The 13,576-nt window shown below is 41.9% G+C and overlaps 2 protein-coding genes across 2 annotated transcripts in view; one reads left to right on the top strand and one right to left on the bottom strand.

Moving 5' to 3' along the window:
• LOC311106752 (dynein axonemal heavy chain 8-like) overlaps positions 1–3,625 on the bottom strand; it is a gene marked incomplete at its 3' end in the record, with an annotated part of 47,804 nt that extends 44,179 nt beyond the window's left edge. The window contains exons 1-14 of the mRNA XM_084149148.1: positions 3,555–3,625; positions 3,244–3,420; positions 3,013–3,126; positions 2,817–2,924; positions 2,509–2,610; positions 2,275–2,421; positions 1,982–2,179; positions 1,764–1,840; positions 1,244–1,343; positions 1,020–1,139; positions 774–909; positions 490–677; positions 333–413; positions 90–206 (exon numbers count right to left, since the gene is read on the bottom strand). Of these exons, the coding sequence (XP_084005274.1) occupies positions 90–206; positions 333–413; positions 490–677; positions 774–909; positions 1,020–1,139; positions 1,244–1,343; positions 1,764–1,840; positions 1,982–2,179; positions 2,275–2,421; positions 2,509–2,610; positions 2,817–2,924; positions 3,013–3,126; positions 3,244–3,420; positions 3,555–3,608 (1,719 nt within the window). The 5' untranslated portion in view covers positions 3,609–3,625. The remainder of the gene's footprint in view (positions 1–89; positions 207–332; positions 414–489; positions 678–773; positions 910–1,019; positions 1,140–1,243; positions 1,344–1,763; positions 1,841–1,981; positions 2,180–2,274; positions 2,422–2,508; positions 2,611–2,816; positions 2,925–3,012; positions 3,127–3,243; positions 3,421–3,554) is intronic.
• A 4,433-nt stretch (positions 3,626–8,058) lies between these two features.
• Positions 8,059–12,682, top strand: bpnt1 (bisphosphate nucleotidase 1). Its single transcript, XM_084149373.1, has 9 exons — positions 8,059–8,169; positions 9,068–9,189; positions 9,307–9,411; positions 9,876–9,983; positions 10,109–10,157; positions 11,052–11,143; positions 11,363–11,563; positions 11,659–11,764; positions 11,872–12,682. The coding sequence occupies exons 2-9, from the start codon at positions 9,070–9,072 to the stop codon at positions 12,018–12,020; spliced, it is 930 nt and encodes a 309-aa protein (XP_084005499.1). The 5' UTR covers positions 8,059–8,169; positions 9,068–9,069; the 3' UTR covers positions 12,021–12,682.
• Positions 12,683–13,576: the final 894 nt, after the last annotated feature.

Genomic DNA, 13,576 nt, shown 5'->3' with positions numbered 1-13,576 from the left:
GAGCACACGACTCATCAACAAGTATTTTCCAATTGAACTACATTTGAACTAAATGCTCCACCATGATTACAGCAGTATTTTCAGTGTACCTTCTTTAGGAGATGGTTAAGTTCAGACATGGCGGTGTCAACATTTTGAAAGAAGTTGTCCAAGATGAGAGATGACCAGTTGAGTAACACCAATCCGTGGCGAAGCACAGACTCAACCTAAAGTAACCACAAACAATAAAACAACCTAAATGAATTTAGGAGGTAATACTAGCTAGTCTCCAAACAGTGACATCTCTCCTTCAAGGGATCATACTGTATTTTAGACCATTTTAACTTTCTTACATTTTTTATCTTGGATGCCATCAGGTTGTAGAAAACGGCAGGTATTTTCTCACAGATGGCCTCGTAGTTGCACAGTAAAGTCTGCAATAATAAATCAGGGCAATATGGTTAATCAGTTAATCTAATGTCTGTGACTCTGCATTGTCTAGGATATTACCTCCAGTCGAAGTTTGTTGGCTTTCATCGACCACTCTGTCTTGACCAGACGCAGAGCCTGATCAGGAACCTCCAGACCCATCTTCAGCATGCACTTTGTCTCTCGCACTATCTCCATGATTTTGGGATCGAAGTTGACGAGTAGTTTTCCTGTGTCCAGGTGGCGGACTAATAAGGTTGCTTGTAAAGCTGTTATCAAATACAGGGAAAGACATGCATATTTTGTGAAATATGAGAAAAAACAATGAATTCAGATCAGATGAGATAAATGGGTAGGCTGCTGACCGTATTGGAGCTGTGAGACCTCCCTCATCCAGGCTCTGTGGTAGAGAAGCTCAAACTCCACAAACACAGCTGCGGTCCGGTTGTACATTCTCACCACCTCCTTTCCCTCTGGACTAGACAGGATCTCTGAGTTTTTCTGTGGAAAAAATTTGAAGTTAGTGTTGTTTCTCAGTAGATGAAATTCTTAGTAGATTTCTGAAACTGTACAAGAAATCTTATAGGTCATGTTGTGAGGTTTGAACCTACCTCAATGTAGTGTATGGGTTCCTGTATGCTCCTGTAGAGCTGTCTAATCCAGAGGACTTTGCCAGCTATAGGGGGCATGTTCCTGGCCAATGGAGGGTCCTCTCTGTGAATCTGGTAGAGCTGCATGGATAAAGAAAACTGTGCTAAAGTCTGATCCATAATGCGTCTGTGCCTATAGGCTACCTGATCATCTTCAGGACTAAGGATTACATTTATAAACATACCTTCTTGACAGACTCCAGCTCTGAGACGTAGTGCTGAAGAATAAGCCCAACTGTGCTTGAGATTTCTGTCTTTAGACAGGGCATGTTCAGCTTCTGAAATCTACAGACAATTAAAAAACTATACGTCAAAGTAACATTTCCATCTTTGGTTCTGAAAATGTTAAATATACCAGCATGCTAATTCCATTTGTGAGGTAGACAACTCTGACATGGCTCTACCCAAAGAATGTAAGAGCGGCGCTGCGCCACCTTGTGGACTGGCTGCGCCACTATGTCTTATTTTATTTTTGTGTATACTTTGTTTTCATTTAAGGCTCTAGATTGCAAGGAATGGCGGTTACAGTTATTATTATTTATTTTTTTACTATGTCGAAAGAGGGGCACTGCCCCCCTACGGGCCCCCCCCCCCCACCATAATCAACAGCATCACCTTCTTAAAAAATCCTGGGGAGAACCCGGTCTTATTTTTATTACAATTGTTTGAGTGTTGATTTCGTTTTTATATAGTGATGTCGTCTACCTTTGCAGAAAAAACAAGGCATGCTGAGACGAGAGGATTTTGGAGAAACAGGAATTCATGAACATCTGGAGCTGGTTCTAAAGAAATAAAGGATGACAACATCATAGAATTAGGAATTAGAACTCTGACAACATGTTAAGCTGTGAGCTTTTCTTTACCTACAAACAAAACAAAACATTTTAGACTCATCTACTCAAACAAAGTTTAATAAAACATGCCTCGAGGTTGCTTATCTGAACCATGAACTCAGCAAAGTCCACCTCAAACTCTGCTTTTCTGGGGGCCAGGATGTCATACTGCTTCTTCTTCATGGTTAAGTAGATGTTTTGGAACTTGGAAGCCAGAGTGTCTATGCCCTCAATGGTGGACTGTCCCAGGACAGAGAAGGTCTTTACTGCTGTGATCATCCGAGTGATCTGAAAACAAGAAATACATTAATCTCAAATGTGTAGCAGCAGGCCTTCCGGTTTTTTTAAGGAAAAGGTTGGCTGCATTTTAATGTGGTACATACCTTCTCCAGTCTCTTGCAGAAACCCTCAAACTTGCCAAAGATGTACATCTCTGATACCTCAAAGGGTTTCTCCCCAGGCCTCTCCAGGGTTTGTTTCTTTGTCTTGTGGAAGCAGGACTGATACTCCCGGAACAAGTAGATACAATCCTATCAACCCCCAAAAATTGTCAAAACTCAAGCCTAGTGTAAATCAGGGGTAGAATTTACCATATTTTTGATGCCATCATCAATCACCTGTATCTTTTTGATGATGTCTTGTGTATCCTGTTCCCAAATTCCGGAGGTGCCGTTGTCAGTAATGTATGCTCTGCATGCTGTAACCATCTGATTTGTGACCTGAGTGACAAATATTACAACAACCAAGCTTTAAATATGTGTTATGTTTTACTCGTCTTTTGAGGCACCAGAAATGTATGACACGCTCCAGTTCAATTCCATGTCCATTCCCATAGCTGGTAAAGCCAAGAGGGTAATTTGTTTCATAATTAATAATTCAATTAACTATTTTATTATCTCTGATGGAATACAGAGAAAAAACGTACTTTGATGAAGAGTGAAGTCATTCGTTCAGATGTATTGTAATATTGTGAGACACTGTGGATCATTCGAATGGCATTGATAAGGTTCTGAATGCTCTTGGCCATGGTGACCTGAAATCAAACATGTTCACTTGTGAAATCAAGTAGAATAAAACCTTTCAACCCACAATAATGAAGACTAATTCATCATTTTATTTACCGGGTCACAGTTGTAGAGAGGTTGGCAGACTTTTTCGAGGGTGTACAGGAATTTCACATTATCCTTTGCCTCGTTGGCACAGTCGGTTATTCTGGCATCCAGCTCTCTCCACAACTAAAGTAAATAATAAGTACCAACAACAGGAAAATGTCAAGATTTTGTTGGAGCATGTAATGGTAAATATTTCATTTTCATTGCCACTTCAGGAGGACAGCCAAGTGATGATAGTACCTTTAGAGTCTTGGAGCGGTTGATATTGAGTACATTGACCACGGCCTTGCACTCAGGGCCCTTGACGTGCTCAATGATGGAGTTGAACTTGGCCGACATTCTCTTCCAGTGCTCTAACTCAGTCAAAGGTCCTGAGGCATCAGCTTCTTTCCTCATTTGATCACTCTCTGTAAGGACCTGGTGGTCATAGAAATAGAGTTGAAGAACAGAAGTCTTAAAGTACTACGGAGTGGTGAGAACATCTATCACAGTTGTGCCGTGTTACAGTATGTGTAGGTTCATAGTGCATAGACAGTCATACTGGGGTGTACCTGCTCAATCTGTTTGTACCACATCATCAACGCTTCCTCGAGTTGATGCACCATGTCAACATCTGCTGCTGCTGCCTTTACGTCTTCAAAGGATACCAGCCTGGAGAAATCAATGTTTGAGGCCGTCTTCAGCTGAACAGTGCCTTCAATGCATGCTTGCATTCCTGCAGTACATCATCAAAAATCAAACTGTAGCCTACCTTTTTACAAACTGACTAGACTTGTTGCCAGCTCAAAATCACACGAAACACAAGAACGTAATGATGCTGTAGGCCTACTGTGTGTGTATGTGTGGGTGCACGAGTTTGTTTTATTGTAACTCTCTCACCATCTAGGAAATGAATATAGCGGGTGATTGTGTCTTTAAAGTTTTGTTTATCCTTCTCTCCATGTTTCGACTGATTCAAGGCACCCCAGTTTTCTGTTGCACAGACAGCTGGCATCATAATCTTTGACAACAGATTCCTGGTGCCTTTCAATAGACCCTCAGTGGCATCCAGCATAGAAAAATAAATCTCCTACAAAAAGAAACGGAATGGAAATTGACCAAGCATTAACAGTTAGAAAACTCATGATTAGAGCATTCTTATGTATTCAATATGAACCTATTATGAGGGTATCATAGATTATATTATCTACAAAATCTTAGTCCTTCAGTTCAGAAGTCTCTACCTTCCGTAGATATTTCATAGAATATCTCACCTCATGTATGTTTTTTATATTGACAGGAACGTCAATTTTAGTTCGTACAAAGAATGGGCACAATCCAGTCAGACATGTCTCAGACAAATTGGCTAAAAATAGTCTCATTATTATGGCTCCTTTTGCAGTTCCAGGAAAGGTGCGTCCACACTCTGAAAGAAAATAAAATTCAATTGAATTGAACTGAACTTGCGCCATTTAAAAGGTCTGGGTCAGAGTGAAGGGTGACATAAACAGACAATAAAATGTTTCATATCTATTTCACAAAAATCAATGAATTGAGAAACAACAAAACAATAATGTCTTGGTGCCACTGTGGCGCTACAGTACGCATTTTATGTAATATGAAGAAATACAGAGGTAATGATCCTTCATTCACCTATTCCTGGGACTTCTGTCTCTTGGTAGACAAATGCGATGGTTTTACTTCCTCCTTTGGCAAAGAAATCATCAAATGGTGCCAACTGTGGGGGGAAAACAGTGTCTACAAGATATCTCAGATCTTTGTTGATATTCAAGCAGGTAAAAGGTTAAAGGATTTGACCAGACAACAACAATTCATAGGGAACCTCAACAGCTTGTTGGGATTCATATTAATGACAGTTCTACTCACAGATGGAGCATCTAAAACAAAGTCTTCTACTGCTTGTAGTTCGAGGGAGAGCCTGTCAGCCAAGATCTCAAAGATGTACTTGTGCCCAGGGGTAAGTAGCTTCTTTCGAGCTTCTCTTGATTCCTTGTACCTGGCCTGAAAGGGCAAAGTGTTAACGTTACTCTTACTGTGGTGGTGTACTGTGCACATCAGGCAAACAGAGGTAGTGTAAGGTGGGACTGTAGCAGCCCACAGTAAAAAATATGTATAATCCTATGAAGTGATAGTAGCTACAATTGTGACTCTGTGAGCACATTGGCCTGGGCAGCTGAACCTTCATTGAACAAGTTCTCATCACTTGTTGTTCTCAACTCAAATTCCCCCATGACTATTCATCCAACAGACCTGCTTCTCCTTCATGGTCTCCTGCACAGCCTGGACAGAACTACCAGATCGACGGAACTTGCTGCCCCGCCGGCCTCCAGCCCCTCGATCTGTGGGCACGTTGTCAGCCATGGGACTAGGGTCACCTGTGCTATCTGGGTGACTGGTTCCACTCATCTTCTCATCTGCAAGGATGTGATTCAGGAGTCAGGAAAATATAGTCAATCAACGAAATCAGGATTTTGGCTAGGGGACAGGTCTGTTGCTTTATTTGAATGGATGATAAATGTCAGAAAAGCAGAAATTCCAGATTAATCAGGAAAAATCCCATCCCTGCACTTGGGGATTACCTTTAGATCGTTGGTAATAATAACGTTAATTTACCTAGGGGTCACTGGTAATGTTAGTGTACGTTTAAATTACAGTGCATTCGGAAAGTATTCAGACCCCTTGACTTTCTCCACATTTCGTTACGTTACAGCCTTAATCTAAAATGGATTAAATTGGGTTTTTCCTCATCAATCTACACACAATACCCCATAATGACAAAGCAAAAACAGGTTTTTAGACATTTTTGCAAATTTATAAAATGTGAAATATCACAGTTACATAAGTATTCAGACCCTTTACTCAGTACTTTGTTGAAGCACCTTTGGCAGCGATTACAGCCTTGAGTCTTCTTGGGTATGACGCTACAAGCTTGGCACACCTGTATTTGGGGAGTTTCTCCCATTCTTCTTTGCAGATCCTCTCAAGCTCTGTCAGGTTGGGGAGCGTCGCTGCACAGCTATTTTCAGGTCTCTCCAGATATGTTAGATCAGGTTCAAGTACAGGCTCTGGCTGGGCCACTCAAGGATATTCAGAGACTTGTCCCGAAGCCACTCCTGTGTTGTCTTGGCTGAGTGCTTAGGGTCGTTGTCCTGTTGGAAGGTGAACCTTCGCCCCAGTCTGAGGTCCTGAGCGCTCTGGAGCAGGTTTTCATCAAGGATCTCTCTGTACTTTGCTCTGTTCATCTTTCCCTCGATCCTGACTAGTCTCCCAGTCCCTGCCACTGAAAAACATCCCCACAGCATGATGCTGCCACCACCATGCTTCACCGTAGGGATGGTGCCAGGTTTCCTCCAGAAGTGATGCTTGGCATTTAGGCCAAAGAGTTCAATCTTGGTTTCATCAGACCAGATAATCTTGTTTCTCATGGTCAGAGAGTCTTTAGGTGCATTGTGGCAAACTCCAAGCGGGCTGTCATGTGCCTTTTACTGAGGAGTGGCTTCCGTCTGGCCACTCTAAAATAAAGGCCTGATTGGTGGAGTGCTGCAGAGATGGTTGTCCTTCTGAAAGTTTATCCTATCGCCACAGAGGAACTCTGGAGCGCTGTCAGAGTGACCATCGGATTCTTGGTCACCTCCCTGACTAAGGCCCTTCTACCCCGATTGCTCAGTTTGGCTGGGCGACCAGCTCTAGGAAGAGTCTTGGTGGTTCCAAACTTCTTCCATTTAAGAATGATGGAGGCCACTGTGTTCTTGGGGACCTTCAATGCTGCAGACATTTTTTGGTATCCTTCCCCAGATCTGTGGTTGGAAACAATCCTGTCTCTGAGCTCTACGGACAATTCCTTCGACCTCATGGCTTGGTTTTTGCTCTGACATGCACTGTCAACTGAGGGACCTTATATAGACAGGTGCGTGCCTTTTCAAATAATGTCCAATCAATTGAATTTTCCACAAGTGGACTCCAATCAAGTTGTAGAAACATCTCAAGGATGATCAATGGAAACAGGATGCACCTGCGCTCAATTTCGAGTCTCATAGCAAAGGGTCTGAATACTTATGTAAATACTGTATTTCTGTTTTTGAGTTTTAATACATTAGCAAAAAATTAGAAAAACCTGTTTTTGCTTCGTCATGGGGTATTGTGTGTAGATTGATTAGGATTTTTTTTCCTTAACATATATTTTTCTTGAAATTATTAATGTTAAGTTACTGTCCGTGCTACAACAAAAACATACTTAAAAACATGTAATTTTGTCCTTTAATTTAAATACTGTAGAATTCCATTCATTCCTATGGAGTATTATTGCTACTGGGGAGTGCCAATATTGCCAACAGGTGGCTTCAAAGCCTCTCAATAGACAATACATATGGTAGCATCAGCAAGTCATTGTTTAGTGTCTAAATGTTAGTAAATGGTATCAAAAGCCAGCTAGCTACGATTATGTAACGTTAACGTTAGCGAACATTGTTATTTAGCTAGCTAGATACATAGGTAAGCTAGCTAGCGTAGCTACAGTAGGTAAAAAAAATAAAAAGCTAGCTAACGTTAGCTTTTTTATAAATCCACCAGTAAGAACAGTTTATTTTTTTGCACATAACGTTAGCTAGCTAGCTAGCTAGTTAGAGCTAGCTAACATTAACATTATCTATGTAGCTAGCTAAAGGTATCTAACGTTAGCTAGTTAATGCTAGGACAATTACCGATAATACAGTAGCTAGCTAGCTAACGTTAGCGTATCTTTCTCGATTAGGTTGCACCATTAACATTATCAGTATGTAACATTATCTGGTTTGGCCAGTTGATACTTGGTAAACAAAAGGTAAATAAACGTTGCCTCGGCTAATTTACTGGCTGTTGTTTTAATAATCAAACTAAAATAAATTAAAATATCATTATATTTACCATTTAGCCCGTTTCAGCAGGTTGACTCCATTATTTCAAACAATTTTCAAATATCAACTGCCACTCTCTCGAGCTACAGCTAGCCTAAAGCTAAAGGCTCGCGAACGAACATGCACGTTGCAACCGGCTCGAGCACGAATCCGTCGGGCACTTGGACCCATCATTTCTTAATGCTACTGCTAACCATGATATCATAACATTTCCGCTTCTCCAGGATTTCCATTTACAACCAGTCCTGAGCTGTCACATCTAAAGTAGACACGAGTAAGTACCATTCTCTTCTTTCATTAAACGTTAGTGAGGTAGCTAGCTAGCTATTGTGGTGGCTTTAAGTGCATTGTTAATCGTCAGGGAAAATAGTGTCCTCAATGCTGAGTGAATTGTTATTGTTAGCTCAATGGAGATTGCTTTCGACATCAGCTAGATACGATTAGCTAGCTAGCTAACCAGCACTACTGGGGCTGCAGACTTGTGACACTCACGTTAGGTAGTTAGTAGTCTAATGCATGGGGAATAAAAGTTAAAGAATAGGCCGATTTCCTTCAAAATATCAGCAGGTTTCATGCAGTAGCACTATAACACACACACATGCCTAGCTAGCTAGTAACCTTTGGCAGTTGGGTTTAGAAGGGTACTCAGTTTCAATAACTGCATAAATGAGCCTAGTGCCTGGCACACTGCTTGTTACTTAGCTCAGGGGTAGGCAACCCTGTTCCTGGAGTACTGCAGGATTTAGTTCCAACTAGGCACCACACCAGACCAACTGAGCTAATTGATCAGTTCAATGATTGCCTAAATTCAAAACACCTGGTCTTCCAGTCGGTTAAATCAACAACATGAAGTGCCTATGGCACTCCAGGACCAGGGTTGCCTACCCCTGCTGTAGCTACTTAATTTCAGGTGTGTGAGAGTGTGTCATTGATATAGGTGTGTGTAAGGACAGGTAGTCTATAAGTGCTTAAAGGTGTGCTTTAGCCCATGTAATGGTGACAGTGCAAATACTGTCCTTTCCCCTACTACAGGTAGAGGGTTGTGTTGATTCATTGAATTGACTATTGTTGACTAATGTGAGTGATCATATGGGTCTAAACGTCTTGAGGGTACATATTATATTTTTTTTTTATCTCGGAGCTGTACACTTTTGTATCTCTCCTTCCATCAGCAATGTCGGGAAATCCAGCAGTGGTGATGCGTTTGGTTGCTTCGGCTTACGCAGTGGCAGAGAAGGCAGGAGCCATCATAAGGAGGGTTCTTCACAGCGGAGAGCTGGGAATCGTGGAAAAGGTAGGACTGACTGAACAGAGAGTGGGGCAAAGTGCTGAATTGAGGGAAATTGATGGGACAGTGAAATGGAGCCTGAATGTTGTGTTTATAAATGATCTCTCTTTCTCATGTGGACAGACAGGGGCTAACGATCTACAGACACTGGCAGACAGGCTAGTCCAGCAGAGCATATGTGCCTCCCTATCGAAAAGCTTCCCCAAAATCACCATAATCGGAGAGGAGGTGGGTGTGTGCAACGTCAGGTATTGACGTTAAGGTTTGCACTATTGTCTGGGGCAAGTGAACTGAGCAGTCGGGCAAGTTGAGTCTGCTCTTACGCCCAGGTTTCGTTTAAATGAATTGGAGCGTCTCACGTTCTGCCTAAGTTATGCGTCCGATGTAGCAGGCCAGTAAAACAGATTTTAATGCGTTGTTTAATTAAGTGTCCGGCAAGTTATCGCAATTTTGTGTGTAAACAAATTACTTTTTAAAAATTCAGGCATGTGACTAATCTTTGGGCAACCAAAAAATACTGCTGACTTGTCTGATGGGCAAGTGCCTTTCAGACCTTAATGTAAATCCCTGCAACTTGCATGAATATGATATGTCCTAATGTTACTGACCAATGTTTTTTGATGTAAAGATTAGAGTACACAACACATTGCACAACATCCCTGTCTTAACAGTGAACATCTCTCACACATCAGGATCTGCCAGAGGAGGCTGTCAAAGAGGACCTGATTGAGAGCGGTCAGTCTGAAGAAATTTTACATAAGTCCTGTCCATTGGAATACAGTGCCCTGAAAGAGGAGGAGGTGAGACACATGGACTTTAGAGCTGAAACCGAAACCTACTGTCCTGATTTTGATCATTTTCTGTGTACTGACTTCTTATTCCACCTGTGTTTCTGTGTTTGACTGTCCCTGTGTCTGAATTTTAGCTGGTTGTGTGGGTCGACCCCCTTGATGGCACTAAAGAATACACTGAAGGTAAACAAACTTACTACGGTGTTATTATTTTGCCAGTCTTTTGTTTAGATCACTAATTACAGGCTTCCAACACACACCCTTGATTACGACTAGATATTTCAGTCTTCTCTTACACTACTCTTCTCCTCTTAGACCTATGCATTTTCCTCTCTGACAAAAATCTGGGGAACATTTCATTCAGTCACATCTCCTAATCATCAGTGCTGATTCCCTCTTTTTCGCTCTCTCTCTCTCTCATGTCATCCCTGCTGAGCAGCGGCGAAGTGTCTTTACCTGTCAGATCAGGTCCAGATGGGTCATAAGGGGTCGGATGCCTAGCTTCTCAGCACGGCTCTCCGTATGGTGACAGAGGGAGGTCATTGGGACTGGGAGGGACAAGGGCAGAATAGGTGAAGGGTAAAGGAGGAATGTTTGGGCTTCTCTATCCTTTTTTCCCTTTATGTGCTATTATACTACCCTTACATCACTTGTTTGTTCTTCATGCTGGAAAACTACTACAGTATGATGTCGATACTAGTTGTACAGTAGGATGTCGATACTAGTTGTACAGTAGGATGTCGATGCTAGTTGTACAGTAGGATGTCGATGCTAGTTGTACAGTAGGATGTCGATGCTAGTTGTACAGTAGGATGTCGATGCTAGTTGTACAGTAGGATGTCGATGCTAGTTGTACAGTAGGATGTCGATGCTAGTTGTACAGTAGGATGTCGATGCTAGTTGTACAGTAGGATTTCGATGCTAGTTGTACAGTAGGATTTCGATGCTAGTTGTACAGTAGGATGTCGATGCTAGTTGTACAGTAGGATGTCGATGCTAGTTGTACAGTAGGATGTCAATATTTGTGTGAAGTCCACTGTTTGTGTTCCCTTCAGCTAACATGTTATCTGATCTCAGGGCTTCTTGATCACGTGACTGTACTGATTGGCATTGCATATGGAGGGAAGGCCATTGCTGGGGTCATCAACCAGCCCTTCTTCAATTACCAGGTACCAACAAATTATTGACGACAAATAATTTTTCTGCCTTATACCCTCTCACCTATCAGGGCATGTTCAGTAGGGAGAAAACATTTTAGAAATAGGGAAGTGTTACCAGATTTCCAATAAAAACAGATTTTTCAGTTGCAAAACGTTTTGCTACAGTGTGCCCTATTGAACACGACCTTGGTCCGTGAGTGTGTAATGTCCTGTGTTTTGTATCCACAGCTGGGGACGGAGACAGCAGAAATGGGGAGAACTCTGTGGGGAATGCCGGGACTGGGCGCCTTTGGGTTCGAGCTACAGGAGGTCCCGGATGGCCGACGCATAGTCACCACCACCCGTTCCCACAGCAACAAACTCGTCACAGACACCGTGGATGCCATGGAACCTCATGATGTGATAAGAGTTGGCGGAGCAGGAAATAAGGTGAAATATACAGGGATGAGAAGGTATGGGGGTGCAAAGGTATCAACATAACTATAAAATGTATTATTTCTCTGTTGAACCCTTTCTTTGTGTAGATTGTTCAGCTTGTGGAGGGGAAGGCCTCAGCCTATGTCTTTGCCAGTCTAGGAACTAAAAAGTGGGACACATGTGCCCCTGAAGCCATCCTGCATGCAGTAGGAGGTAAGCAACATCCTTCCTCTCGATCTTACTGAAAGTACCTCTAATTATGAGTAATGACAGTAATAATATTGCCTGCTATGTGTTTGTTTCTGTCTGTCCCTCTGCAGGTAAGCTGACAGACATGCATGGCAGTGCGTTGCGTTACGATGCTAACGTGAAGCACATGAACTCTGCCGGGGTGCTGGCCACTCTACGCAACCACCAGTACTACGCCAGCAAAGTGCCCCAGTCAGTCCTGCAGGCCCTCAAACCCTGATTTTTACATTTTAGTCATTTAGCAGACGCTCTTATCCAGAGCGACTTACAGTTAGTGAGTGCATCAATTTTTTTTCATACTGGTCCACGTGGGAATCGAACCCACAAGCCTGACGTTGCAAACACCATGCTCTACCAACTGAGCTACACGGGACTGATTGATACATATAGTTTACAACTCTGTTATTGTCCAAAAACACTGTCAAGTGATTACCATACATTTTCTATCATCTTTAGTGATGTATGGAATTTCTGTTTTAATTTCTAATTACTTGTATAAAATGTAATTGATAATGTAATCTGTAATACCCAAAAGTAATTATTTATCATGAGGGTCATAAACAATAACTAGTAATGCTGCATACTCCAAGAAAGGTTAAAATCTCACCTTTCTGGTAAAAGTAGTTATACATTTTTGAGGTCTAGTCACTTTTGAGGACACAAGCTCAAGTACAAATATAAAAATGAAATATTTTGTATTTCCTATTCAGCAAAACTGTATGAATAAGGCTTGCAATGACATATGCTTTCTAAATATAGTATAATCAAATTATAAAACGAACTATAAGATTTCACCTTAACTGTCAAATACATATTTGTATGTTTAGCGTTAGAAAATGTGCATATTTTCTAAAGGTCTCTTTATTAAAGCGTCTGACCTGATCGCTGTGAACGTCTCAGAGCTCTAGCTATTAATATTGTCCGTCTATGACAGTGTTTTGTGTTTAACATCAATTATTTTAATGGCTGTAAATCGATCTCTAAGTGTGCTATAGTGATGAAACCACTCTCTCCAGCTGCGCTACTATCTAAGGATTGCAGGCATGTGCTTTGTCAGTGGCTGTGATGTAGGGTTCAGGCAGGAGTTGGACAGTCGGAAGAGGGAATGAAATGGTAGGAGGGACATCCCAGCTTCAAGTGGTTTCAGATTTCACATACTATGTGAAACAGGCTCAGAAAATATACTACTGTGTCCTTGGGAACCGGGGCTATCGCTCAATGCAAGCCATTTCGATCTACGGTGTCCACAGATAAAATCATAAGTGAAAATGTCAGTCAGAACCGGTACCAGAACCACGCAGGTCCCCTAAACAGGGGACATTACATCTAAGAGATAACATAACGTGTTCCACATCAGTGTAAAAAAAGTAATATACACTGCTCAACACAATGTAAATCCAAGTCAATCACACTTCTGTGAAATCAAACTGTCCACTTAGGAAGCAACACTGATTGACAATAAATTTCACATGCTGTTGTGCAAATGGAATAGACAACAGGTTGAAATTATAGGCAATTAGCAAGACACCCCCAATAAAGGAGTGGTTCTGCAGGTGGTGACCACAGACCACTTCTCAGTTCCTATGCTTCCTGGCTGATGTTTTGGTCACTTTTGAATGCTGGCGGTGCTTTCACTTTAGTGGTAGCATGAGACGGAGTCTACAACCCACACAAGTGGCTCAGGTAGTGCAGCTCATCCAGGATGGCACATCAATGCGATCTGTGGCAAGAAGGTTTGCTGTGTCTTTTCAGCGTAGTGTCCAGAGCTTGGAGGCG

The sequence above is a fragment of the Coregonus lavaretus genome, assembly GCF_964263955.1.
Source record: "Coregonus lavaretus genome assembly, chromosome: 31".
In the NCBI taxonomy this organism is placed as follows: domain Eukaryota; kingdom Metazoa; phylum Chordata; class Actinopteri; order Salmoniformes; family Salmonidae; genus Coregonus; species Coregonus lavaretus.
The sequence above is the reverse complement of the archived record's forward strand: the minus strand, read 5'-3'. Positions and strand labels throughout refer to the sequence as shown.